This window comes from Protomyctophum parallelum, assembly GCF_964188405.1.
Source record: "Protomyctophum parallelum genome assembly, chromosome: 23".
NCBI lineage: Eukaryota > Metazoa > Chordata > Actinopteri > Myctophiformes > Myctophidae > Protomyctophum > Protomyctophum parallelum.
In genome coordinates, this window is record NC_139715.1 from 21,476,841 (window position 1) to 21,503,605 (window position 26,765).

Sequence of the window (26,765 nt, forward strand, 5' to 3'; positions counted from 1 at the left end):
ATCAGATTTGACTGGATGCGACTGCAGTCTAAATGGGGCCTTCAAAAACTCTCTCTCTCCCTCGTTTTAGACAGATGTAGCTTCCCTTTGAGAAGACTAAATCACCTCATTCTTGAATGAACGCTCTATTGATCAGCAGATTCGTTGACTCAATTCTTGTCAAATACATATCAATAGTGAAAGCTAGCGGTACGTGCCAGCCTCTCTGACTCGTTATTTAAAACCTCCCTAGCTCAAGAAATGGAGGACATTTGTCAACGGCCTATGCACCCTAGAGGAGCAAAGGGCTTAAGTAAGTAAGTAAGTAAGTAAGTAGCTCAACACAGGCCGTGTTTTCAGTACTTGAGGCATCCCTGGCTCCTTATTGAATGGTTGGCTTTTCGTTTTGTATTCTGTGGGATATGTTCAAAGTTCAGTGGAGCAGGAAAGGTTCACTGCTGTCGTATTTGTGCACGTGAGAATGTGTGTCTTAAGAGTTGAGTAGTAAGTGTATGGCATACATGTCTGTGTGCATTTGCAAATGTGCGGGTGAAGAATCGTGTGTGTGTGTGTGTGTGTGTGCATGGATGTGTGTGGCTCTGATGGTCTTCTCTGCCGCTGAACTGGGTCGTGGGTAACGCGTTGCCATGGCAACTGCTATTCGCCGGGCCCCGGGGCCAAGAAATGCTTTTCGCTTTTTTTTGTTACACTCTCCTCCTCTGTTCTTCCTCTTTCGCTTCGTTCCGTTCTTCTTCGACTTCTTTTTTTTCTCTCCTCTCTTCAATGCCTTCATTTCATCACTTCGTTTGGCGTTCTCTTGGGGGGCGATTACTCTTTCCTTCGTTGATTCCCATCTTCATTTCTTTCTTTCTTTCTTTCTTTCTTTCTTTCTTTCTCTCTTTCTTCTCACCCGCCATTCTCGCCCCCCTCTTTTTCATTCTCTCCCTCTGTCAGTGTCAGCCACTGTGTCCATGCATCCTCTCCCTCTCTTTCTTGCATTTCGTCAGTGAAAAAAGGTAGTCGTGAACATTTTTCGTCATAGTTTTAGTCGACGAAATCAACACTGCTTTCTTGTACCCCATTTTCCAACCCTTTTCTATGCCCCCCTCACTAGGGTTGTCACAATTATTACAATTCATCCTCTAATAAAGTGTAACATTTATAAAAATGCCAGTAATTTCTTGGTAGCCCATATTTCAGTCCTGTGCACTTTTTCATTACGAAGCCTGAGGGAAAATAAAGGGAAGCTCCGCACACTCAGATCTGCGCACAATCAGTTTATTTTTGGCAAGCTTTCGGTCTACTGACCTTCTTCAGGCATCAGCAGATGAGCGGTGGTCCCTTTTCTATTTTCTTTTCTTCTTTTCTTTTTTCATTACGAAGCCTAAAAGGCAAACAGAAATGCAATTTCTATTCATAATGTTCCAATTGCGAATGCCAAAAACACAATTCAATCGTTAATCGCAATTATTTGCGTGACAACACAAACCCATTTTGGGTGGGAACCCCTTTTGGTGTTAGCATTATGTTATGCTTTAGCTATTGAAAAATAGCAGATCTACAAGCTCATAGCGCGCCACTCGGTGGCGCGCTATGAGCTTGTAGGTCTGCTATTTTTGAAAAATCAAAGAACGACTGACATAGAAACATAGCTTTTTCAGAAAACTGTCAGGATGTAGAAGACGTTTTTAGAATCTGATCTCAGGTCAGAATGGGTTAAATGTGTAATGGTGACAGCCCTATACCCCCCACTCTCTGTCTTACAGCTCCCCTTCACATACAGCATTATCTTTTTATTGAGCAATGTTTGGGTCGTTCAGGCCTTCATCAGGCATTCATCTGTAGGTGTGTAATGTTTCGGTCGTTCAGGCCTTCATCAGGCATTCATCTGTAGGTGTGTAATGTTTCGGTCGTTCAGGCCTTCATCAGGCATTCATCTGTAGGTGTGCATAAGGTCGTTCAGGCCTTCATCAGGCATTCATCTGTAGGTGTGCATAAGGTCGTTCAGGCCTTCATCTGGCATTCATCTGTAGGTGTGCATAAGGTCGTTCAGGCCTTCATCAGGCCTTCATCTGTAGGTGTGCATAAGGTCGTTCAGGCCTTCATCAGGCATTCATCTGTAGGTGTGCATAAGGACTTCATCAGGCATTCATCTGTAGGTGTGCATAAGGATCGTTCAGGCCTTCATCAGGCATTCATCTGTAGGTGTGCATAAGGACTTTTCTCCCTCTTTTCTTTCTGCCACTCCCTCCTCGAGCCGACATGCTACTCCTTTCCTTTTCTCTCATGCGACAAAAACCCTGTATTTCCAGACAAATAGTTCAATGGAGTATGAATGATCTATTATGCCCCCCCCCCTTTATCTCTCTCTAGTCTACCCCTCTATATCCTGCACCTCCGTATGGCTGTCTTTCTCATCTTCTTTCTTGTGCTGTCTTCTCTCTTCCCACTCCTTCCGTCACGCCACGGTCTAACTCTCCCACTCCTGTCTGTCTTTGCCATCACTGAGTGGTGGGTAGCTAAACCGTCGTGCTTGGAAAGTGTTGTCTTTCGCAAAGGATGGAAGAAAAAAAGAAATCACACCCATGTGAAATGAGGGGAGCTCTTATCATTCATACATCATCATACAATCACAATTTGCATCCTCACTTTTCCATCTTAACTTTTCTGCTTTCACTTTTATCTTCAATATGTACTTTGCTCAGCCAATCGAATCATCGCTATGGGGTGATCAGCCAATCACAAGCCAATGTTTGTGTTTACACAAACCTGGAAAGATAGGCATACCCCTAAAAAAAATACGAATCAATTGTCTATTGTGTTTCTCGCCCCCTGCTTCCCTCGTCACTGTGTGATTGTCATGTTCCTTTATCATGTGACGGGAGTGTTCTCCCTGTTGTTGTTCTGGGGAGGCTAAAGCCCAACACACACAGGCTGCGCAGCGTAGCAGCACAGTATCGACGTGCCTCGAGTCCCGCCCATAAGCACCAACAGGACGCGGCGCTCTGCCGTACAGTTGTAGCACAGTAGTAGAAATAGAACTTTGGCGCATCGGAGCGCCGTGCGATGCGTGAACGCGCGTCTGATGCCGCCGGTGTGGGATAGGTCCATTGAGAATAATGGAGACGGCTGTTTTGACAGCCACATGCCTCCCGTATTGTATACCGTACATATACCGTATTACTGATGAATTGATTACAATTGACCACAATCGGGGAAAAAACCTGGGGATTTTTGTGCTATCCTTTTAGCATAACCTTTGTCTGTTAACAATCCTGCAATATACAAAAAACAATATTCAATCAATCAATCAATCAATCAATCCTCTAGCAGCCACATACCGAGGTTCACACTATCTCCCCCAGTCCCAGAGAATGATCCCCTCCCGGCTGAACAGGACAGACAGACAGACAGGCAGACAGATATAACTATAAATATAGGCACAGGATAATGTATGTATCACCAGTGTGTGTGTGCGCATATAGAAAGCATTATTGTCACGTTCTGTGACATGTTTTGTATTTTCATGTGTTCATTGGTTTTTAGTTAGTGTTTTCCTGTGTTTTTGAAGTATTGTATTTTCCCAGTTTCTCAGTTGCCGTTTAGTTTTACTTTACACCTGTGTACTTTTATTTTGTAGTATGGTTTTGTGCCTTCCTGTATGCCCTTGTAGTTCTGTGCCTGACTTGTCTAACTTTGTGATTAGTCTGTTATCCACCTGTGTCCTTTTAGTCCCCCAGCCTATTCCTGTACATATACTGTAGTAGGAATGAATGTGCAGATTCAACAGTAATGTGTATATCGGCAATAGGTACAGTGGATCTGCATTGAATTGAGTGAGAACTATTTAAAAAATGCTAACAGCAGATAGTCTGAGCAGGCTTAAGCAGGCTTCCGCTTATAATAGAGTGCATCCATGAGCCACAGAGCCAGAGTGAGCGAGCAGGATTCACTAAGCATTAATCCAGTGATGGTGGCATTTCTCAAACATTGCATTGTCAGGGACTGGCTTGCATGTGGTGGCAGTTTCAGTTAAAACCAGTACTTTAATAGAAAACACTTACACTCACCATTAAACACTAAAGGCAAGCAACATGCTAGCAGACCCTGATTATTAAAAAGAAAACCCCAAGTCAGTGAACCAAAGAAACTGCTATTGGAGACCATATTAGTCAAATAAAAAAAGTTAAACTACTATGTGACTAATAAAATTCTGGACTAGACTAATGGTGTAAAACAGAATGCCTTTGCCGAGCTACAGCAACTTACTAGAACTGTGAATTCCTATTATGAACGTTGCCAGCAGCCAATAATAGTGACATTATTGAGTGAACAGGTAAGTCAGTTAGAATAACAGTGGACAGTGACATGAGGCATTTGTTCTTGGCTCTGGCTTCTGACATTACATCACGACAGGAGAATGGCAAAGTGTCCACGGCTTCAGCAATGCACTCAGCAGCTGGTGTCATTTTTCACCTCGGGCTCAGGGACAGGAGTGTGTGTGTGTGTGTGAAGGGGGGGGTGGTTATGATAGACAGAGAGAGAGAGAGAGAGAGAGAGAGAGAGAGAGAGAGAGATGCAGCGAGATAGGGCGAGGCAAAGTGAGAGTGATGGTCCGACCCCGCTGCATCTCCTAAATCCTACAGTAATGAATAGACCATTGATTTCCATTAGGGGCCGGCTGGCCCGCTCTGACCGCCCTCCACTGAGTCCACTGTCACCGCTCTCCATTAACTCCCTTTAAACTGTGCCTGATAAACAGTCAGCATGCGTTGCATTGCCGCGGGGGGGGGGGGGGGGGGGGACACACCGACTGGATGACAGATCCCGGCCTCTCTGTTTAAAAAAAAAGAAGGGAGAAATGTGCATGGTCGCTGGGAGGCTGTTAGAAAGGGAGAAATGTGCACGATCGCTGGAGGGCTGTTAAAACATCTGACATTCTGCTGATGCTTTGATCCGAGGTCCCCGGCCCTACAGTGTCACGACGAGTGCATGCATGAAACATGAACTTGCGCAAAGTAGTTCATGGCATGGTATGTATTCCCATTCAGCTATTCAGGGGAAAATATTCTTAATCTTATACCAAGTACATTTTGGTATTCGGTCTTGAAATTAAGTTGTTAAGTAAGTACAATGTATGTATTTGCAATACAGTGGACTAACCATTTGTTCTCAATGCGGTTGTACTTGTTTCAGTGACCACGGCCGATGATGCCCAGTGGGAAAGAGGTCCGTTGGGGAACAGTGGCTGTTGTACCGTTGCCCTTTTTTCCTTTCTTTTTTGTTGTTCTTCAACCCATTAAAACTGGGAAACATGCATGTCATTTTAGAAAAAAATTTACAAGCTCACAGAGCTTCGTGCCGTGCTGTGAGCTTGTACATCTGCTATTTTTTATTTTATTTTATTCTTTTTTTATTTACAGATTTATTTATTTATTCAGACAAAACAATTTTTTTGTAATTTATTTCACTAAAATATGTGAAGTCATTATATATGTCTGCCTCAGCCAACAATAGCCTTATTGTGTGTACCGTTTGGCTAGGTGTGATCACTTCCTGGGTGGCTGTCCTCCCATTCATCAAAAGCCTCCATTAAAACAGCTTCATCGCCGTCCTCATCCTCAGTGAATGACCTCTGGAACATCTCTGTGATGGCCCTCTGCTTAGTGTCCTTGGAATGGAAGCTGGCATTTTCTGCATTCTCTGACAAGTTTGCCTCAGATAGGCCCACCTGCCCCAAGACGTTCATCTTCCTCTGAATCATGGGCCACAGATACTCGTCAGCCGTTCCTTTGGCCACCAGGTAATGAATATCCACGTTGCTGGTTTGCCCAATGCGGTGCACTCTATCCTCGGCCTGAATGAGGACCCCCGGGTTCCAAAAGAGCTCTGCGAAAACCACCAGGTCAGCAGAGTGCAGGGTCAGGCCCATGCTGGCTGCCGTGATGGATAGCACGGCCACACGACTGTTTCCACAATACTGGAACTTCTCGCACAGCTGCCGCCGATCCGCCGACGGAGTGGTCCCGTCGATGCGGATGTATCCGACGTGCCTCTTTACCAGTTCACGGGTGATGTTGTCCAGGATGATCTTATGATGGGCAAAAACAAGAAACTTCTCCCTTCCGCACTCCACCATGTCTATGACGTACTCCACTACGGCTTGCATCTTTGCTTCAGCCGTGTGGTTATAGAAGACGAGGAGGGCCTCCTTCTCTTTCATCTTATTGTCGTATCCCTTGGCCAGCTCCTTAGCTGCTGCTGATAGGGCAGCCTTGGTGCGTGTGTTTACTCCATCTATGGTCACTGTGACAACTTTGCGCTGCTTGGCGGGTAGCTGGGAGAGAACTTGGGACTTGAGGCGGCGAAGCATTAGACACTCGTCCAGCAAAAGCTTCAGCTCCCCGAGGTTAGACGAGCCTGAGTAGTCCCAGCCCCAGGGCAACTGTTTGGCACTGCAGTAGCGGACCCCGAATTCATGAAAGCGTGGGAAGAGGGTCGGTTTGACAGCCAGGATCTGCGTGTAGAGCTCAGAGGGTCTGGACAATGCAGGAGTACCAGATAGAAGGATCACTCTCTTCGCTGCCTTTAGTAGTGGCAATATTGCTTTACAGCGGGCAGTCTTCATGTTCTTCAGAAAGTGGGACTCGTCCATGATGAGAACATTGAAGGGATTGGTTTTCTGCTGCTTGTCCATCCTGCTGAGGAGATCATAGCTGATGATGTTGACCAAACCGGCACGCAGCTTGTCCTTAGCCTTCACCACCACATTAATGCTGTCTGGACTCACTGAGGGAAGCCACCGTCTGAAGGCCTCTGCCCAGGTGAATCGCACAGAGGAGGGAGCCACAACCAGTAATGGCCACTCCTTCTTGTAGTAGGCTGCGATGCAGATGGCCTGCACTGTCTTCCCCAGCCCCATGTCATCAGCCAGGAGGAGGCGGCCGTCCTTAGACACTGCAAAATTTACTCCCTCCCTCTGGAAGGGCATGAGGCTGCGTGTGAGTGAGGGGTCGATGCCGGAGAGGTCTGCCTCGGGGACCTCTAACGACCTGGCTCGAGTCCCATTGAAACTGTCTGCAAAAGCCTGGATGACCACCCTGGGCAGAGGCTCCACCTTCACTGCCGCAATCCCACTGAGGACATCCATGAGACTTTTGTAATCCTCCAATGAAAAGCTCCACTTCCTCGTCTTCGTGTCGTAGCTTTTGGATGGCATCTGCTTGAAAGCTGCTATGGCATCAGCGTGGTAGCCAATGTCAACTTTGAATTGGGTCGGAGACAACAGACTGCACTGACCCTGGACAGTGGCTCCAGGTTTCTGCCAGCCACCCATATTATCGACCTCCTCCATATCCTCCAGAGGTCTTACGGCGACTGATAAGATTGAGCCAGCTTCTTCCATCAGCCGCTGATAATCCTCCATGCCAAAGTTCCACATTTTCGCCGCAGGGTCATAATTCTTGGACGGGATGGCTTTAAACAGGGCAATAAGCTCTGCATGGTAGCCCACTTCTATTCTGAAGCGGCCCTGGTCGTGAGGCACACACTTCCCTCTCACAGAGATGGCAGGCTTCTTAGCGGGTACAGCAGTCAATGTTGAAAGCTTTGAGGAAAGCTGTCCCCTGGGACTTTGGGCAGGGTTAGCATCTTCTTGTTTGTAGAATGCAGAGCTACTGGATGTAATAGGGATGTTCACATGTTGACTTTTTCTCTGAGGAAGAGGGTCTATAGTTTTTATCTGTCTCGAAACAGGGTTACTCTGTTCACTTTTCTTCCATACACCAGAGCACAACTGCTGGGGCTTGTTTTGGTTTTGGTGGTTTGGGCTCTGTGAGATCCTTTTGAAAGGAGGAACTAACTCAACTGGTCCAGACGTTGAAGCAGAAACTGGTCCTCTTTGATGAGAGGAGTCAAGATAAGATAGCACATTCTGGTTGGAGTATTCTGGGGTACTGTCAAACCCTGTTGATCTTTTCAGACTGGTGTTGTTGACAGTCTGATGATCAAATCTTTGGGCTCTTCTCTCTAAAGCCTTATGTCTGTTTTCCTCAATTTTTCGCTTCTGTTCATCAGTGAACTGAGTGGACATTATTGAATTATCGCCGTAACATGCAGTTAACGTTACGCTGTAGTGGAAATCTAAATCTGAATGCCAGCAGTAAAAGTAAATGGCAAATACATATAATTTTGGGGGGCATTTAAGGACCTCAGACGTCCTTTGAAACAATGTTGTCACGCTGGGCCAGTCGGAGGAGGGACTCGTCGGCCTCGCCCATTCTACGGATGTCGCCACAGATGGCGTAGGTATGGTACTGGCCGTTGACGCGACCGGTCACCTTGTCGACCTCGGCGATGTTGATCTGGATAGAGGCATGGTCCTTGGCTGCGATGATCCTGTTGCTGGCGGAGCATTTACGTGGGACGTACAGGTCCACAGCGTCACCAGCGTCGTTGTGCATGTTTAAAGATGTGACTTGTCGATCTCCCACAGAATCAATTCAAGACAAATAACAGATGGGAAAGCTGCCGTTGTGCACTCGTTGTTATAGTACTTGAAGACTATGATGTCAGTATCATGGCGTCATAATAATTCTCCATATATGGGCAATGAAAGGCATTATCATAGTACGAGTAGGAAGGCCAACCCGCCCAACCTATGATGCCAGTATTGTTATTGAAGCATATTGATGACATCAGGGATCTCCATATATGGAATTAGAGGAGCACACAGTACAGTGCTTATTTTTGGATATATTTTGTATTGATACAATGACAATGAGACATGAAGGGTGAGAGAGAAAGGGGGATGGGATATGGCACGCCATAAAGAAACTCGCTTCATGGTATGGTGATGTAATCTCAGCTTCATATCACGGGAGCTTTACATTATGTAGGAGTTCAGCACCCGAAACAGCCCTGTGTGTGTGTGTGTGTGTGTGTGTGTGTGTGTGTGTGTGTGTGTGTGTGTGTGTGTGTGTGTGTGTGTGTGTGTGTGTGTGTGTGTGTGTGTGTGTGTGTGTGTGTGTGTGTGTGTGTGTGTGTGTGTGTGTGTGTGCGTGCGTGTGTGCGCGTGCAACCGTGCGTGCGCAGTGGTGGAAAAAGTACTCAAATGTTTTACTTAAGTTTAAGTATCAATACTGCTATTTACAAATGGCCGAAATTTATATGGCTGACGTGGTTAATGTATGTTTCCTGATCAAAATCAAAATCTACAAAGTAACTAGTAAAGAAAGTTTTCAAATTATTGTAGTGGAGTAAAAGTACAATAATTGCCTCTGAGATGTAGTGGAGTAGAAGTAATGTAGAGTGTGCGTGCGTGCGTGCATGCGTAGGTGCGTGCGTGCGTGCGGATTGGCCGACACAGCCCCAGAGGCACACGACTTAACTTAACTGGAGGGAAATCGCTTAACCTCATCGCCTGTCACAATCAATTGATTAGGTTTTGTGCTTGCCGCGTGCGGTCACAAAGAGGTCCCAGTGCCTGCCTGCATGGATTCTCATGTGGCTGGACGGAAGGGACTTAACTCACGAGATCCGTACTGTGATACAGATATACAAAATGACAGCCACTACTGACCTGTCCGTTGTTCAGATGGGCCTGTGTAGACTCTGTAGAGACCAGAGTACTGCAACGGGTCGGGTATCCGCGGATACCCCGCGCGTACCCGAGTTTGACGGGTGAAAACGGGTGGGAAAATATACTTTTATAAGTTAACGGGTGCGGGGACGGGCGGAAACACAACGAAACACGGGCGGGTAACATTTTAATCAGAGCACACTGCAGGTTGTTATAAACAGCAGCTGGGTGCTTCTCAACAGGTGAGACAAGTTAAGTCTGTCACATGCCCAAGGAATCGCCAGTGATGTCACATCACTGCAGTGATCGTAGCATTTCACGGGGGGGCTCACCGGAACCGGCCCGACCCCCCCTGGGCGTGTTCCTGGGGACCCCCGGGGACCCCCACACGATAACTCTGTCATTTCTCGACCGTTTCGGACGCGGGTGGCTCGCCGGCACCCTGGGCACGTTCCTGCGGGTCTGGATGTTCCGCGGACCCCCCCAGGGACCCTCACACGGAGTTGCACCACTTACTTCACACAGGTGTGATTTTTTCTGTAATGATTTGATACACCAGCTTTGTGTGTTTGTGTGTACCACATAGTGACGATTTGATTGGCTGAGCACAGAATGTGTACCACATTTGTGATGATTCGATTGGCTGAGTTCGCCAATTGTGATTGGCCGGAATGACTGATGTTTTGTGTTGATGTATGATGATAAGAGTGCCCCCCTCACTTCAAACAAGTGTGATTTTTCAGGGCCTCCTACGCCCAGCTTTGTCTGTTTGAGTGAACACAAACACGACGAATTGAATGGCTGATCACTGCATAGCGATGATTTGATTGGTTGAGCAACGTAATGTGATCTATGATGATGTATGATCTTTCTTTTTTTTGAGTGGTGCAACCACTCCTACAACCAGCAATGTCCGTGTACACCTATGTGTATGTATGTGTTCATGTATGTGTTAATGAGCACCAGTAGGGGCGCTGTTGTGCCATGCAGAAACGGAGAGAGAGAGACAGTGCTGACAGACTGTTGCCTGCTAATGAGAGAGAGAGAGGAGGGGGGGGAGAGAGAGGGGAGTTGCACCACTCGGTTCACACGGGTGTGATTTTTTTGTTAATGTCAAGGATTTTCAAAACATTTCGAAATGTTCATCTACGGCTGCAGACATGGCTATGGTTGTGTGGGGGTCCTTCACATGGAGAGGTTTGGGACCCCCTGCCCTAATGGATTTGTTTCTTCTTTCTTAACCCAAGCAAGTTCAGTGTCAGACCTGATGGCTGAATTGCAGGCCTTTCCACACAAGGAGAAATATCACTATGGATTTAACCCTCGCCCCTATACTCCTGAAAACAGAACAGGGTGTATATATACGATGCTAAAACAAAACAAAATCTCAACGTGAAACGATGAGGCTTCAGAGAGGTTGCCAATTGGAACAGGTTGTCATGGAAACAGCAAAGTGGCACATGCAAGATGGTTGCTTTTTTTTCTTCCTAGGCTTACTTCCTGAAGACCTATTTTTAATGCACTGTTATATAAGATATGACTCCTGCGCTCAACGTAATGCGCTCGTGTGTTCCCTTTTATAGTAGTAGTGGTACATATATTGCTTGTGAGGGTACTGGGAATCTGGGATCATCGCGAGCCCTACTGGTGTTAACTGCTACTATCTGTCCAATGTGTCTATAAGCTATAGCGCAATGCTCTTCGTGTGATTTTGCATTCAATGGCCACGATAATGGGCAAAATTGATCGGTCATCATCATCCTCATCTTCAGAAATTAATAGATTCATTACATGTGATGTAATTAACGTTTTTTTTGTATCATACCGTTTACATTTTCAATGAATTGTCTAGAAAACTGCAAATCTCTCTCATGCATTAAGTGATGTTTATAATGTGTTCTATATACTGGGACCAAAGCTGAACACGAGGCAGGGCAGCATAAACTAAACAGGATTTAGCCAGTGATGCGCACTGAAAATAGCCAATCTACATGCTCATCATAACACGTGAACTTGTAGATCCGCTATTTTTGGTGCATTTCGATACCTGTGTGCAATTAGGTTTAAATGATGAAGCATTAGCGATCTCATGTAATTGCGAGGAAACTTTTCAGTATCTGCCTGCTAGGATGTGACACTGGCAACTAAGCACTGGGTCCCTCGCTCCCCGGGTGCCCTAGAAAACCACTAACAGATCATTTATTTACGATAATATCATGACTTATTCATGCTATCTGGTACACAGAGTGTGGAGATTTCTTTCATTTTTTTAAAAATTAAAACCGTGAAAGTGTCTGTGTAATTTATTGTTTTTTAACCACTATTTCATACTTTGGATATTCAAAAGAATAGCAAAGATATAATATACAAGCTCCTAAGCGTGATAATGTGTGCGAGAAGTTTTACATGTGATGTTCAGGCAGCGTTCTGCTGCTGGGCTCTAGCTGGATCTGCACTGATGCATGCTAACGAAGCACTAATGCAACACAGCTGGGCTGGCAGGGAGACGTTTGTGCACCTCGCTTGTAGCCTGAAAGTACAAATGCAACCTACATGACTCCATCACCCCATGTCTACTACTAGTACAGTATGTGCATTTACACCATTGACTCAAAGTATTGTCACCACTTTGATTCTTAGAACCTCTCTACGAGTGGTTCTCAAAGTGGGTCCTTGGGGAGAGAGAGGGGGGGGGGGGGGGGTTCCAGGGGTTACTCCTCAGCAATATTTGTTAATACAGCAATGATTCTAAAAACGGTATTATCCATTTATACAGAGAATGTCCCACGTTCGATTCCTGTCCCTGGCAATGTGATTGAGGACGGTGTCCCTCAGCAAGACACGTAAACCCCTAACTGCTTCCCTGCCCCCTCCCCACGCTTCTCTGTGGGCAGCACTCGGCTGGCGGGCACAGAAGATTTCTTTAGTTTTTTTGTTTGTTTGTTTTTAAGGCTGAATTTCCCCCGCTGGATGAAATTGGTCTAATTATTATAGCATTAATGTCACTTGAGGGCTGGTTGCAGTGCACTACACACAAACACACACAGCGTTTGGAACCAGGATTGCAATCGGTGTCATCAGCAGCAGTCTGCGTTGTTGAGCCCGTAGACAGTGCTTTTATCGTGACAAGACTCTCTTTCTCTATCTTTCTCTTTGTTCTACCTACTGTACCATCCCACGTACGACGTAGAACACAAAAGAAGACCACCCCACAAGATCAGTGGTGGAAAAAAAGTACTCAATTGTTTTACTTATGTAAAAGTATCAATACTGCAATATAGAAATACTCGACTACAAGCACTACACATTATGCAGAATGTCCCATTTAAAGTTTTCAAATGTTTAAAAATCTTTTAAAAATATACCGATCGCATCATGACGTATTGTGAGCTTGTAGATCGGCTATTCTATCTATAAAGGTATCTATCTATCTACAGGTATTTTCAAATGGTCGAAATGTACCGTATATACATAGGGCTGAAGTGGTTAAATCTACAAAGTAAGTATAGAGATGGTTCTGGTGTTTAAGGTCATTTTGGATACAAACGTTGAGCTTGTAGATTAGGAAACGCGGAGAGGTCCGTTGGTCACGTTGTCCGACTATTACTAACCCTAATCCTAAATCTAACTCTAACCCTAACCTCAGTCTAAACCGGCCACGTAAGTCCCATAACCTCATCTCAGTCTTAACCGGCCACGTAAGTCAGTTTCACGTTGTTTTCGCTTCGGCAGCAGTAATTTCACTTCCGTGTTAAACCAAAATCGCAGCCAGTATGCATGCAGTACTGCAGTAGGCTCCAGGTCGAGCCTGGTGACTAGATTGCGTTCCAGTGATACCGGTGATTATTGGTTGATAACATTCGAACATTCGTCCCTGACTAACACGGTCTCTCCTCCACTCTGCCCCCTGCAGGATGCTTCGAGTGCTGCATCAAGTGTCTGGGCGGCGTGCCCTACGCCTCGCTGGTGGCCACCATCCTGTGCTTCCTGGGCGTGGCTCTGTTCTGTGGGTGTGGCCACGTGGCACTGACCGGCACCTTCACCATGCTGGAGAACCACTTCTCCAAGGAGCCCAGTGACAACATCACGCTCGGCACCGTGTAAGTGTGCGTGCGTCTGTGCGTGCATGTGTGTGTAGGGCTGTCACAATTACACATTTACGTTTACGATTAAACATGGCGTTGAACATAACATTTTTATTCCAGACTCAGGGTCCTATTTTGTGTGTCTTAAGTACCAGGTCTTATGACTTAACTTAAGACCTGGAGGCGTGGTCAATGCTGTTTGGCTTAAGTCTCTGCCTGGGCCAGACTCCATATTTGGGCATGCCTAAATACGGGTTTGTCCCACTGACTTCTTCTGACATCATTCTGACATCGGCATAGCCCCCATATTCACTCCATAAAAGGGGAGACCGCTGACATCAATATATGGGCATAAAAGGGGATACCGCTGACATTACTTTACAGTTCGCCCCACAAACTTCAAAAATTCGACACACGCGTTCCACACCTCCACAGGGTGTGCAGTGCCCAGTGTCGAGTCAGTCGGACCCATGGTTGTCCAGAACCGCCCCCAAAAGGCCTCTGCCCGGGCTCTGGACCGGGCCCCTGCCCAGTGCCCATGCATGCCTGACACAGAACTCCATATATAGGAATAATGGTATATAGACAGAGAGACAGATACAGAAATATCCTGTTCTGACATCACAATGTCTGACAAAGAACTCCAGAACTCCATTTATGGGCATAAATAGTGTGTGTGTGTGTGTGTGTGTGTGTGTGTGCGTGTGCGTGTGCGTGTGCGTGTGCGTGTGCGTGTGCGTGTGCGTGTGCGTGTGCGTGTGCGTGTGCGTGTGCGTGTGCGTGTGCGTGTGCGTGTGCGTGTGCGTGCGCGTGCGTGTGCGTGTGCGGTGTGTGTCCAGGATTCAGATCTTTCAGTACATCATCTACGGCATTGCGTCCTTCTTCTTCGTGTACGCCATCATCCTGCTGGCGGAGGGCTTCTACACGACCAGCGCCATCAAGAAGGAACTGCAGAGCGACTTCAAGACCACAGCCTGCGGACGCTGCATCACTGCCTTTGTACGTTTTAACGCCGCCATGTCCTATAGGGCTGTCACGACATTTAAGTTGATGATTCATTCTCACACAGATAATTGCGATTCAGGATTCAGTTGTGTTTTTTGCATTGGAACATTGGAACGTTACAATTTGCGTTTCTGCTCGCCTTTTAGCCAATCACAAATTGCACAGGGGCAGATATGACAAATAACTGAAATATTACAAATATACAAATCATTGACGCATAAAAATAAATACAAAATTGCCGAAATAGTTGATCTACAAGCACATGACGTGTTGTAAGCTTGTAGATCTGCTATTTCAGCTATTTTTCAACATGGAAATGATAATTGTGATTATCTCAAATAATTGCGATTGAGCGATTATGAAATCAAAGTGACAGGCCTAGCTGTGTCCAGACGAGAGCTTTATGGAACAAACATTGAGGTGACAAATGGAGTTTACAAAGGAAACATAGTTACACTAAGCGGTGTAACTATACTTTTATTGTGATAGTTACTGCACTGTACTCTGTATTGTACGGTACGGTACGGCCGGGGATTGAACCCTGACCCCCCAGTCTTAGGGTGGACACTCTAACCACAAGGCCATTGAGCTGGTTAGATAGATAGATAGATATTAACTAATAATATATTTTATTCACCCAAATCCACCCGCAACTGTGGTTAACCGTGGCAACCGCGGCTAATTCGGCCATCTACAGGTCTCTAGCGTGCGTGCCTTGGTTATGCGACTTTAGTCAGGAAGTAGGCGCTATTTACAAAACGACAACAAAAGACGTGATGGGAGTAATATCATAGGCTATACATTGTTGATATTAACGTTAACGTACCGCTTTGGTTAATGGTTCAAATTTGGTAAAACAATAGAGTTGTCATAGCGTGTTGAACTTTATGCTCGGCAGTGCAAAGCCTGATGGAAACTCCAAGCTGAAGATAAAGATAAACAACTGCTGTAACATAAATTAACGGTGGTTTAACAATGACTAAGAAGAAAGATTACACACACACTACACATCTTTTTATTTAAAAACTGTCCACAGTCTGCAATGATTGACTGGTATATAAAAAATAGGTGTGCAAAAATGCACAGACACACACACACACAGACACACACACACACACACACACACACACACACACACACGTATACGTATACATACTGTACGGACGGACGTGCACGCACGCACGCACACAATGCACAGAAGAATCCTTGAGGGGAACTGTGGCACAGTTTGTCCTTTCTATCCTGATTACTGTAATTGCTACAGATGTCCAATAACATTAGCTTACTTATGGACTGTGCGTGCGTGCATGGGTGTGTGTGTGTGTGCGTGCACATGTGGCGTGCGAGAATTCTCATGGGTGTTGATTGAAATAATTTGGAGGTATCTGACCGTGTCAAATTTGACCATGAAATGCACAGATGATGAAGAAGAATGAATCACCTCTGTTAAAATTAACCCTCTCCTCTGCTGCTCACATTCTTTCTCTGGACTCCTCTTTCCTCATTCCCTACCTCCCTCCCTGTCTCTCTCTCTCTGTATCTCTCTCTCTGTATCTCTCTGTATCTCTCTCTCTCTCTCTCTCTCTCTCTCTCTCTCTCTCTCTCTCTCTCTCTCTCTCTCTCTCTCTCTCTCTCTCTGTCTCTGTCTCTGTCTCTGTCTCTGTCTCTGTCTCTGTATCTCTCTCTCTCTCTCTCTCTCTCTCTCTGTATCTCTCTCGCTCTCTGTATCAAATTCAAAGGAGCTTTATTGGCATGAGAAAACATACGTTTACATTGCCAAAGCAAAAGTAGAACAAAGCACTCAAGATACAACAATGTATATGGTACAAATAAATGTTGAATATAAATAGGAATTAAATAAAGGTGTAAACAGAGCTGTGTTACATTAACACTTTGCTTGTGAAACTATAAAATCTCTCTGTATCTCTCTCTCTCTCTCTCTCTCTCTCTCTCTCTCTCTCTCAGTTCATGGGTCTGACCTACATACTGACCCTGGCGTTCCTGGCCATCTTCGGGTTCACGGCGATCCCCGTCTTCCTGTTCTTCAACATGTGGACCTCGTGCGCCGCCATGAAGTCCCCCGCCGCCACCAACCTCACCACCACCGACTCCGTCTGCGTGGACGTCAGGCAGTACGGTCAGTATGGCGCTTTAATACCAGCCGTCCACACCGTAACGTAACGTAACTCAATGATCAGGGGCCACCAAATATGTCCGTACAGGCATACACAGACAAGTGTGTCCGTGGCAAAGACTTGGCCTTCTCCGTGGCAAATGTTAGATTCTATTCTTTAGACACCATTATAATGTTCGTATTTCGAACATAAGACACAATTTCTGAATGTCCGTCTCCAGGTTTTCTTCAGAATATGTATTCAGAATTATGACTTAACTTAACCCATTCTGACCTGAGATCAGATTCATACGAGGTTTCCCACTGGACACACACTGGTCTGATTAACCCATTCTGACCTGAGATCAGATTCTAAAAATGTCAGTCGTTCTTCGATTTTTCAAAAATAGCAGACCTACAAGCTCGTAGCTATGAGCTTGTAGATCTGCTATTTTTCAATAGCTAAAGCATAACATGATGCTAACACCAAAATGGGTTCCCGTTCAGAATGGGTTAAGACCTGGAGGCGTGGTCAATGCTGTTTGGCTTAAGTCTCTGCCTGGGCCAGAATATATTTGATTTGCAAGGACCCTCTTAACTCTGAGAGTGTACAAAATGGAACCAAATGGACCCCGTAAACGTATAAGGGTTCATTTGGTTCCATTTGAACACTCTCAGAGTTACAGACCTGTTATGGTCATTCAGGGCTAGCGTTTTATGAGTTTCCGGTAATATTATTGTACACTCATTTTGTATGTCCGTGACAAAAGAAAAATATTTTGACAAAAATGTCCGCCTCAAGCCAACATGCTGACCCCTGCCAATGATCCTACTGCATGTGTAATCCTGTCTCCTGAGTGTTCATTTCAGAACTGAGTGAAAGGATAGCCCTTTAAAGTACCATCTCATTTTCGAGTGGGGGCTACCGTGCCAATACAGTACAAAAAAATCATAATTACATTCACTGCAAATACACAAATATACATGGCTTGCTCAGCCTCTCCCATCCACAACCCCCAGCCCTCGACTGTTAGAATAGATGAATCACGTGTAGTCTTTTTTTCTTTTGTTAAAATAACTTAAGTTGTTTCTGTTGGCTCCCACTTGTGTCATGCGGTTTGAGTGCAAGTTCATTTCAAAGCACGAAACAGGTTGTTTTAAGAGTAGAAAATGAGGAAGTCCTGAAGCGGTGGAAAATAAGTGATAGATCGATCTCAGAGAAAGAGCACATTTATTATTCCAGTCAGCTGGAGCTTTGTATGTGAATGACCCGCTGCACTGTGTATGATTAATGTCTGTTACTGTGACATCGGGGATGAGACGGAATGCCATTTAGTGTGCAGTGGTTCTCATACAGGTTTAATGTTTGTTTTTAGTTCAATGTTTGTTTTAAAAACGCCATTGACAATGGAGGGAAAACTTACGCCATCTTGTCCCTAACACAAACATTAAATGCCATTAACAATAAAGAGAATTTAATGTTTGTGTTGGCACCATTTATTTTACATCACCATTACATCACCTAATCAACATGAGTTAGACTTTAATATATTAGCGCCTCTCACTTCACACGGGTGTGATTTTTGGTCAGGTGACAACCTGACCAAATTACCAACCTGAAAATGTAGACGACATTTCGCCACCCATTCGCCTCGTCGACTCTAATAGAACAGTTGTGATATTGAGGTGGCAGTAAACAACTTCCGGTTGTCACCATTCATTGTTTTAATTTCAAGGACCCCCACCCCATAACTCTGAGAGTGTACAAATTAGTCCATTTGGTTCCATTTGTATACTCTCAGAGTTACACACCCGTACGGGGCCATCTGGTGTAGCTGGAGTGTTTTTCCAGAGAGTCAACACACACAATATCAGCACCCTGACTCTGGTTGTATTAACAAATACTCGACTAGTGAGTTTTGTATCAGCTTTAAAATAATACGTAACAATTTGGATTGTACAGTAACGTTTTCTTGCTCACACACAATAGAGATGGTGTGTATAACTGGTATGTTCCTATACCAACTTCAACTTCAATGTTATTGTCACATCACACGTTTACGGGTGTAAAAAGGACTGGGTGCAATTTAACACGTCCCGATGTGTTTTGTGTGTCTTGAGAGCCTGCGCCCAAAGGGTGCTGAAAAGTCACCGCTAGTCTAGAAAACATGCTGAGAAACACTTGCCTTTTCATGCATAATGTATAGACAATATAATACAAAGAATGCCATGTGGCAACTGAAGGTAGCTTATACACGTTGCCCTTATTTCCCAAGAATAGGGGAAAACATTTACTAAACTACTGCAAAAAAATAATAATTTATGTATATAGCGTGCGTGTAATTGTGTATGTATATATTTTTTATTTTATATAAATATATATATATATATATATGCGTGCGTGCATGTAATTGTGTATGTATCTTTTTTTTCTTTTTCCAATGATCCCACCCAGCACCACCTGACCTACATTTGGTCTACTTCTATATTTCTAATAACTTGATTGGACGCTGTGGTAGGATGACAATCCTTTATCTGGTATGCAGTTCTCATATACAGTATAGCTCTCCTGTGATTGCATATTATGTGCAGATCTGTACAGTGACCTACTGTACTGTAGCATGACCCACATTCATTCAGGGGGGACAGCTGGCCTGTTCATAGAATGCACATTGCATATGTTGTTGTTGGCGTTCGCACTACGCAGCACTGCATAAATTATTAACCCCAATTATCGCATTGAAACCAGCATTGAAACTACTCGAAAGCTACTGTAAATTTCCTGATCTATGGTAACGGATGCAAGTGATATCAACCCATATCAACCAGTAGGTAACTTATCAAGCTCATGCAATGGAGCCAGTATGCTCTACTGGAGCGGAGACGTTGTGTTGTTGACGTGGCGTTGGTCGCGTTGTCCGACTACTAACCCTTATACTAACTCTAACCCTAACCTCAGTCTTAACCGGCCATGTAAATAAACATAAAGCAATGTTGTTGTATAGCACAGTTTCACAATGTTTTCGCCTTGGCGGCGGCAGTAATTTCACTTTCCTAGCAGCCAGTAGGCTACAGTTGACCATTGAGGTTACTGGTGACTATGGGTTGAAAACATCGAAGCGGGTGTCTTTCTTTGGTTGTGCTTCCATAGATTTTTCAGGCACTATCTATTTCTTAGGGGTAGACTTCATACGGTATATATTTTTGTCGTTCAGGTGTGATTCCGTGGAACGCCTCACCAGGAATGGCCTGTGGTAACACACTGACAGACATCTGTAACACAAGCGAGGTGAGTCACCCATAGTACAACAATGCTCTATTCATCTCTGTTATGGCCCTGTTTATTCTATCTGCTCCTTTTCTTCTTTTCAGCTGTTATTTTTATGTGCTCTATGTTGTCTCCTCTCCTCTCCTCTCCTCTCCTCTCCTCTCCTCTCCTCTCCTCTCCTCTCCTCTCCTCTCCTCTCCTCTCCTCTCCTCTCCTCTCCTCTCCTCTCCTCTCCTCTCCTCTCCTCTCCTCTCCTCTCCTCTCCTCTCCTCTCCTCTCCTCTCCTCTCCTCTCCTCCAAACACAAACATCAGTCAAACTTGTGTCGTTTTGGAACACGACATCAGAGCACTTTACGTGGTGCTCCTTGCTAACTGAACATCTCCCATGGTCCTTTGCAGTTCTACTTGTCCTATCACCTGTACATCGTTGCGTTCGCCGGTGCCGGAGCCACCGTCATTGCGTTGGTAAGTAGGCTCCTCGCCATGACAAGCTCCCCATAATGACTCCCAAATATGCACGTTGCCATGGCGCACGTATCGGTCGCCATAGCAACCCTGCCGCCTCTCACAGTTGTGTGTGCATCTCTCCCACCCAGAGGGATGCAAATGTGCCCTATATAGCCTGCAGCGTATACAGTGCACACACACACACACACACACACACACACACACACACACACACACACACACACACACACAAGGATATACAGGCTGACACACATCATGATGGCACTTTTTTGTACGCTTGCTTTTTAGTAGGACACAGTGTGATGACTCTTGTCTTAGTCGACTAAATATCAAAATCTTAGTCTCTCTCTCTCTCTCTCTCTCTCTCTATCTCTCTCTCAATTAAATCTATTATTATTATATTATATATTATTATATTTTACTTTATTGGCATGATAAATATGTTTTACATTGCCAAAGCGTACATACAACAAAACAAAAGTCAACAAACGTCCCAACAATAATGAACAACAAGCAATACAGTAACAATGAAAATAAATTAACAAACATAAACATAACAGCAACTTAATGACCCTGTTCAGACAGATGTACCTGTCTCTTCTGTCCACTGGCTGTCCCTCAGTTGATGACAACTCCACACATGGAGTGATGAGTTATTAATGGTGGATTCAAATTCTTTATATTTTTCTTTAAATTTAGGGAAGAATGATTCTCTGATGTCTTTATATTTGTCGCATTGTCCAGATCCACTACCTGATGATCCTGGGGGCCAACTGGGGCTACCTGAAGAGCGCCGTGGGCACGCACGAGTACCAGGACATCAAGACCAAGGACGACCAGGACCTGGAGGCCGAGGCTCGCTCCAAGGACGGCCAGAACTCCTCCTCTTACTCATAAGGACGGGGGCGGTCCTTATGTTCGCTAACCCCTCCTCCCATCTGCACCCCCCCGCCCCATAGGGCATAGCAGTGGGTGGGTTTTTTCTGGTTCCACTGCGAGAGTCGGCCATTCATTTTTTCCCCATAGAGATTTACACAAATATTTATATCAATTATTTTTTAAGCCAAGAATCAAGCCATCCAGGATTCTGGTGAAATCATCACCATTAAACCTTTGATTCGGTGAATAAAAAAAAAACACTAAACAAAGTGTATTTATTAAATGTAGTATATCATATATTAAATATTCAAATAATATGGGTTTCACAGAGTCAAAGGTGTTATGGTCATGATTCACCAGGATCCTGGATGGCTTTATTCAAGGCTTAAATTCATTGATGTAAATATTTCTGTAAATCTCTATGGGAAAAATGAATGGCCCATTTCGCAGTGGAACCAGAAAGCCACTGCCACAGCTATGTCCTATTCACACACCCCTCTGTCTCTCCCTCCATTTCTCGCCCCCACCTCCTCCCTGTCCATGATACCTACCACCCACCTCTCCGCTTCTCCCCACCAGCAACCGGCAACCCCCGTCTCTGAATTAAACAAAACCAACTCGGTCATGTTTGATAATAGTCACGCAAGCCGATTCTTTGTCCCTCCAGCCCGTTCTCCACTGTGGGTTGATTAGTGGTCCATGATGAGTTCAGTGCGTGGCTGGTTATGTTCATCTACTGGACATACAGCCATTTTGGTTGGTATAATCTGCCATTGTTTAGAAGGTTCAAATATCTATTCAATAAAACAGTTGGTGGGTAAAATCGTCAAAAATAGTAAACAGGGTGGATCCGGTTTGAGTGTTGGTTGGGGGTGGGGTGTTGTGTGTGGGGGGGGGACGACGACATCGGGGGTGCTTCAGTGGGCCCCCCATAAAAAAATTGCGAGACGCTTCAGAACCGTCAGAGTTCCCTGTCGGCGTCGGGTTGAGCTCGGTGTTCTGATCGGTGAGTAGTAGATCGCGTCGACTAGCTTCTCTGGGGCCGCGGCTAGTGAACGTGACCCCATAGGCTGTGACGGCCGTTCAGACAGAACCAGTGGTTCCCAAACTTTTCAGGTCGAGACCCAAAAGAGAGATTCAACGTTTGCTATACACTCGTTAAAATAGCAGATCTACAAGCTCACAACGCGGCGCGAATATTGTGTTCTAATTTATGGAATTTCTTTCTTTGATTTTTCTTCATGAAATTACTGAAAGAAAAGAATCTTAGAATTTTGTTTTCTAATGTTTGCTTTTTTAGGAATGTTTTTGAAAATGTTTTGAAATAATAATAATTAAAAACAAAATGAAGAAAACAAATAAATAAAGGGATCCACAAATGGGTCCCGACCCAGTGTTTGGGAACCAGTGTCCTAAACAGCCTAGAAACCACTCTGTCACTGCCTGCTTCCACCTCAACCTTTCAGGCAGCAACTAACTTCCTCTGCTTTAGTTTGGTGTTTTATATACGTATATATATGAATATGAATATATTGTGAGAATGTGTATGAATGTTTTTTTTTTTTTTTTTTTAATACACTTTAAAAAGTATGCCAGGTAACTATTATTCTTATTCTTATGATCTTTTCTGGTTTTCTTTATTCCCTTCATACTTTTTCCTAGAACTTTTTCTCTTCATATTCTTTTGACTGGTACTTTTTTATTGGTGATGCTTGATATGTTGTTGCACTATTTACAAAAAAAAGGAAGTTCCGTGGGAGAAAAAAAGCCCTCATCCCTTACAAAGCACTCAAGGACCCCCCACCCCCCTCTCATAAGAGTAACTAAAGACGGGAACTCCGATTGAGTACCAACTTGGAGATGATCACACAGTGTGTGATCCGTATTTTTCCGAATCTGAAAACACGTAAACGGTCGCATTTGATGCCAGAGTTGTAGTAGTGCATGTCACAGAGAGTTGTTTTTTTCTTCAAAAACCTCTCCAGCAGCTCTGTAAACACCTGCTCAGGATCACAGATCCGTTTTCTTTGGTGCATTATATCTGGTTACTCATCGCAGGCTTAAAACTGAATCATTACCTCACTCGGTACTGACCCACAGTTAGGCCTTAAGGATACAGTCAGCCACACATGCATGGCTCAGTTCATTTCCATTCCGTGCGAGCAAAGGTGATGGAGCAAGTTCACGTTCACTTGCATCTCGTCAAAATTAAACTTTGTTGAACTTTGACAAGAATTCCGCCTCGGCGGGCGTCGGCCACTCCACTGCATTTGTGCATGTTGTGCGACCGTACCCGGAAGACGCATTTACACAGGAACTGAAAATGTGACTATTAACTCCTCGTGACACAGACCTGACCCTCTCAAGGTTTCTGAACCCATTTATTCACTGTTCAGGCAGCCTATGGGAAGCTCAGATCTGTGCCACTGAAGGGATAAACCTCACAGCCTGTTGTCTCAGTACAAACTCTGTCTGTCTGTACCCTTAGCTTGTCGCTCCCTTTTGGACTTGGGTGACACCCCAGATTTTATATATATCGCAATGCTGTCCCACCAAAGTATCGCAATATTATGAAAATATTGCGATATGCGACCAAGCCTAACCGCACCATCAACAGTGAACCGTTGATCAATCAGTTTGTGGAATAAAACGGACCCGAGGATTACTCATTCTATCAATTTATACAGCCACACCCTTTTTGTAAATTGGGTTCACTTGTAAATATCTGAACCAGACCTATGAGGATCTCGAACACCTCTCCACATGGGGGTAATTCTCTTTATTATTCTCCACAGATATGTAAATGTACCGTTTGGGATATGTGTTTAGCATTCAACCACTAAGGTATGACAATGATAGAATTGAGGTGCTTGTGATGTATACATTTTAAAATGTGAAGGAAATTGATTTTTAAAATTTTGGTTTTAGGCAGCTGGGTATTTTTTTTCCTCTTGTGATTCTGTAAGAAATAACTTTTATGGAAATTGTTTGTGCTTCTTTTACGACGGCCAGCCAAATGAGTGACTCCAATGTTGATGATGTCACGTTTTTCTTTTCTTTTTATTATTATTATGCCTATCACATGAGCCACAGAGACTGTTTTGGATGTTTACACTAATATAAATAATACAAAAAACAAGTCAGGAATTTTCATACGTTGATTTTATAATTAGATATCATTTAATATTCAAAAACTATAACGTATATCAGTCATCGGCTGGTTAGCTTAACCCCTCTGAAACAACCATGGAGGGATAGTTTTTAAACTCTCGTGAGATGAGCATGTCGATATCGTCCACGTGTGCAACTGTGTATTCTGGGGGATGGAAAAAGGAATATATTGCCATGTGTGTTATTTTTGTTTGATATATGTGCATTAGCCCGCCCCAGGAATCACTATTAAGAGGTAAAAACAAACACATTCAGTGTCCTATTAAGGGCTAATTCATACTTTGATGGGACCATCGTCTCACTCCGAAGACGAGAGGTTCTCGCACGAGTGCGGAATCACGTTCGTGTTTGAGTAAATGTTCAAGCCTCCCCCTATAGTACTACGGGATAAAGTACAGTTTTAGACCGCGATGGAGGGGCTGCTGTCTCAAGCAAACATGAGCCACGAGACACCACCGAGCACGCTAAAGCGTGCGAGTTGCCGTGTCTAACGTTACTGAGTTCGCTTAGCCGACTCAGCCCCGTTCGAGTTGCGACCCGATATGGACAGAATAGCAAATCATGTTGTGGAGACTGGCGAGAGCGTTTGCCCCGACTGCCACTCAAAGTGGCTACTGGCCAATCACAGCGCATCCTTGCACAAACGCGAAGGCAATTCCGCACTCGCTTCCACGACGTATAAATGTGACTTTAAGGCGATGCGTGGCAGGTTATGTTGTCGTTTCCTCGTTCTTGCATGAAGGAGACATGACTGTCTTTTTGCAGTTTTTTCAGGTGATGTGTAGTCAATTGTACTGACAACTAATATGGTAGGCAGTGTTTGCCCCCCCACCCCTTCTCCCTGCCCGTACCCCTGCCTCTTTTTCAAAACAGGAACACTTCCGTTGTGCTTTGATGGCATTGTAGACCCCCCCACCCCGTAGGTGTTTTCATCATTGTTTTATTTTTTAAGTTGGCAAAATAGTTCTATGACTCATATATAGTGATGATTTTTGTATCCTTCTCTAGTAAAAACTGATATTTTTTATTCTCGTGACATGGCTGGCTCCTGACTCTTTCTTGAGTGTGTTCTTGTGTTCAGTCGGTGGACAACCTAATCCGGAGCTTCATATTAATGAATAGAACGTTGTTTTAAGTTAACCAATGTTACATTTTACAATAATATTGTAAAATGTAACATTATACGTTATATTATAACTATACATCTGCTGTGGTTGGAGCCTTGGAGGTGGTCTCCCTAGAAATCTAGACCCAATTGGTTTAGTCTCACACCCATTGCATCAAGGCAAAAATACAGTTGGTGTAACTGAAAAGCCTTGTTGTACCAAATAATTAAACTTGCTTAATAAAGGTGAAATTGTAAATAGAACACCCTATCAATTGTTGTGGCATGATCTTACACAATAACCATAATACAGCCACAAACTACATACTGTACTACACAATATGCTATTTTCAGCCTACTATTTAGTACCGGTTTCACTTCAAAAAGTAATTTGCTAAACTAAATGAAATTTCAGACGGGGTCTTATGCTGGCGCTATTGACAATAAATGATCAGAAATGAGTGAGTCATGCATGCGAGATAATAATCCAAACAAAAGTGGTCTATAAATTAAATTAATTAATGTGAAGAATATGGTATAGTAAAACATCTTGGAGCAAAGAAAAGGGAATGAAAAAACAAATGTAATTGAATACCCTTGATAACAATGCATTGGGCCCATATGGATTCATCTTATGAATGTGAGTGTCAATATAGGGATTTTATGAGTATGCAGGCATTTATGATTTATCATGGGCAAAAGTCTATTAAATCTGGTGGTGCAACACTTTTTTCGGCCACAAGGTGTTAATCGAGCCTAATAAAAAAGAATGCCTGCAGTCGTGTATAAACTGTCCTCTAGACTTCAGCCTTATATTGTCTTTATTCCTGGTGTGTCGCTTTCATTTTATAGATTTGAAAACTTAAGGGACATTCTGCAGATCTGCACCATTGAGTACTTTTATTTTTCGTACTTTAAGTACATTTTGACGGCAATACTTTTGTAATTTACTCAAGTAAATTTTTTATTCCGGACTTTTACATGTAACAGAGTATTTCTATATTGCAGTATTGATACTTTACGTAAAACGTACTCTTTTTACACCACTGACTGGGAGGACCTGACAGGCGACGGCCTCTGACTCCGGCAACCAGAGCCATAGCTGAGAGTG

At 44.2% G+C, this 26,765-nt stretch overlaps 3 protein-coding genes across 3 annotated transcripts in view; 1 reads left to right on the plus strand and 2 right to left on the minus strand.

Moving 5' to 3' along the window:
• LOC310854429 (neuronal membrane glycoprotein M6-b-like) overlaps positions 1–25,585 on the plus strand; it is a 46,510-nt gene extending 20,925 nt beyond the window's left edge. Inside the window, exons 2-7 of the mRNA XM_083759075.1 lie at positions 13,473–13,659; positions 14,484–14,643; positions 16,615–16,786; positions 19,978–20,051; positions 20,431–20,496; positions 21,244–25,585. Of these exons, the coding sequence (XP_083615201.1) occupies positions 13,473–13,659; positions 14,484–14,643; positions 16,615–16,786; positions 19,978–20,051; positions 20,431–20,496; positions 21,244–21,396 (812 nt within the window). The 3' untranslated portion in view covers positions 21,397–25,585. The remainder of the gene's footprint in view (positions 1–13,472; positions 13,660–14,483; positions 14,644–16,614; positions 16,787–19,977; positions 20,052–20,430; positions 20,497–21,243) is intronic.
• LOC310854323 (SWI/SNF-related matrix-associated actin-dependent regulator of chromatin subfamily A-like protein 1) lies at positions 5,519–8,071 on the minus strand (the record flags this gene model as incomplete). The annotated part of the gene is made up of 1 exon (XM_083758920.1): positions 5,519–8,071. One exon carries the CDS (start codon positions 8,069–8,071, stop codon positions 5,519–5,521), a length of 2,553 nt encoding a protein of 850 aa, XP_083615046.1.
• On the minus strand, positions 8,190–8,441 carry LOC310854324 (small ribosomal subunit protein eS21-like; the record flags this gene model as incomplete). Its single annotated transcript, XM_083758921.1, has 1 exon — positions 8,190–8,441. One exon carries the CDS (start codon positions 8,439–8,441, stop codon positions 8,190–8,192), a length of 252 nt encoding a protein of 83 aa, XP_083615047.1.
• Positions 25,586–26,765: the final 1,180 nt, after the last annotated feature.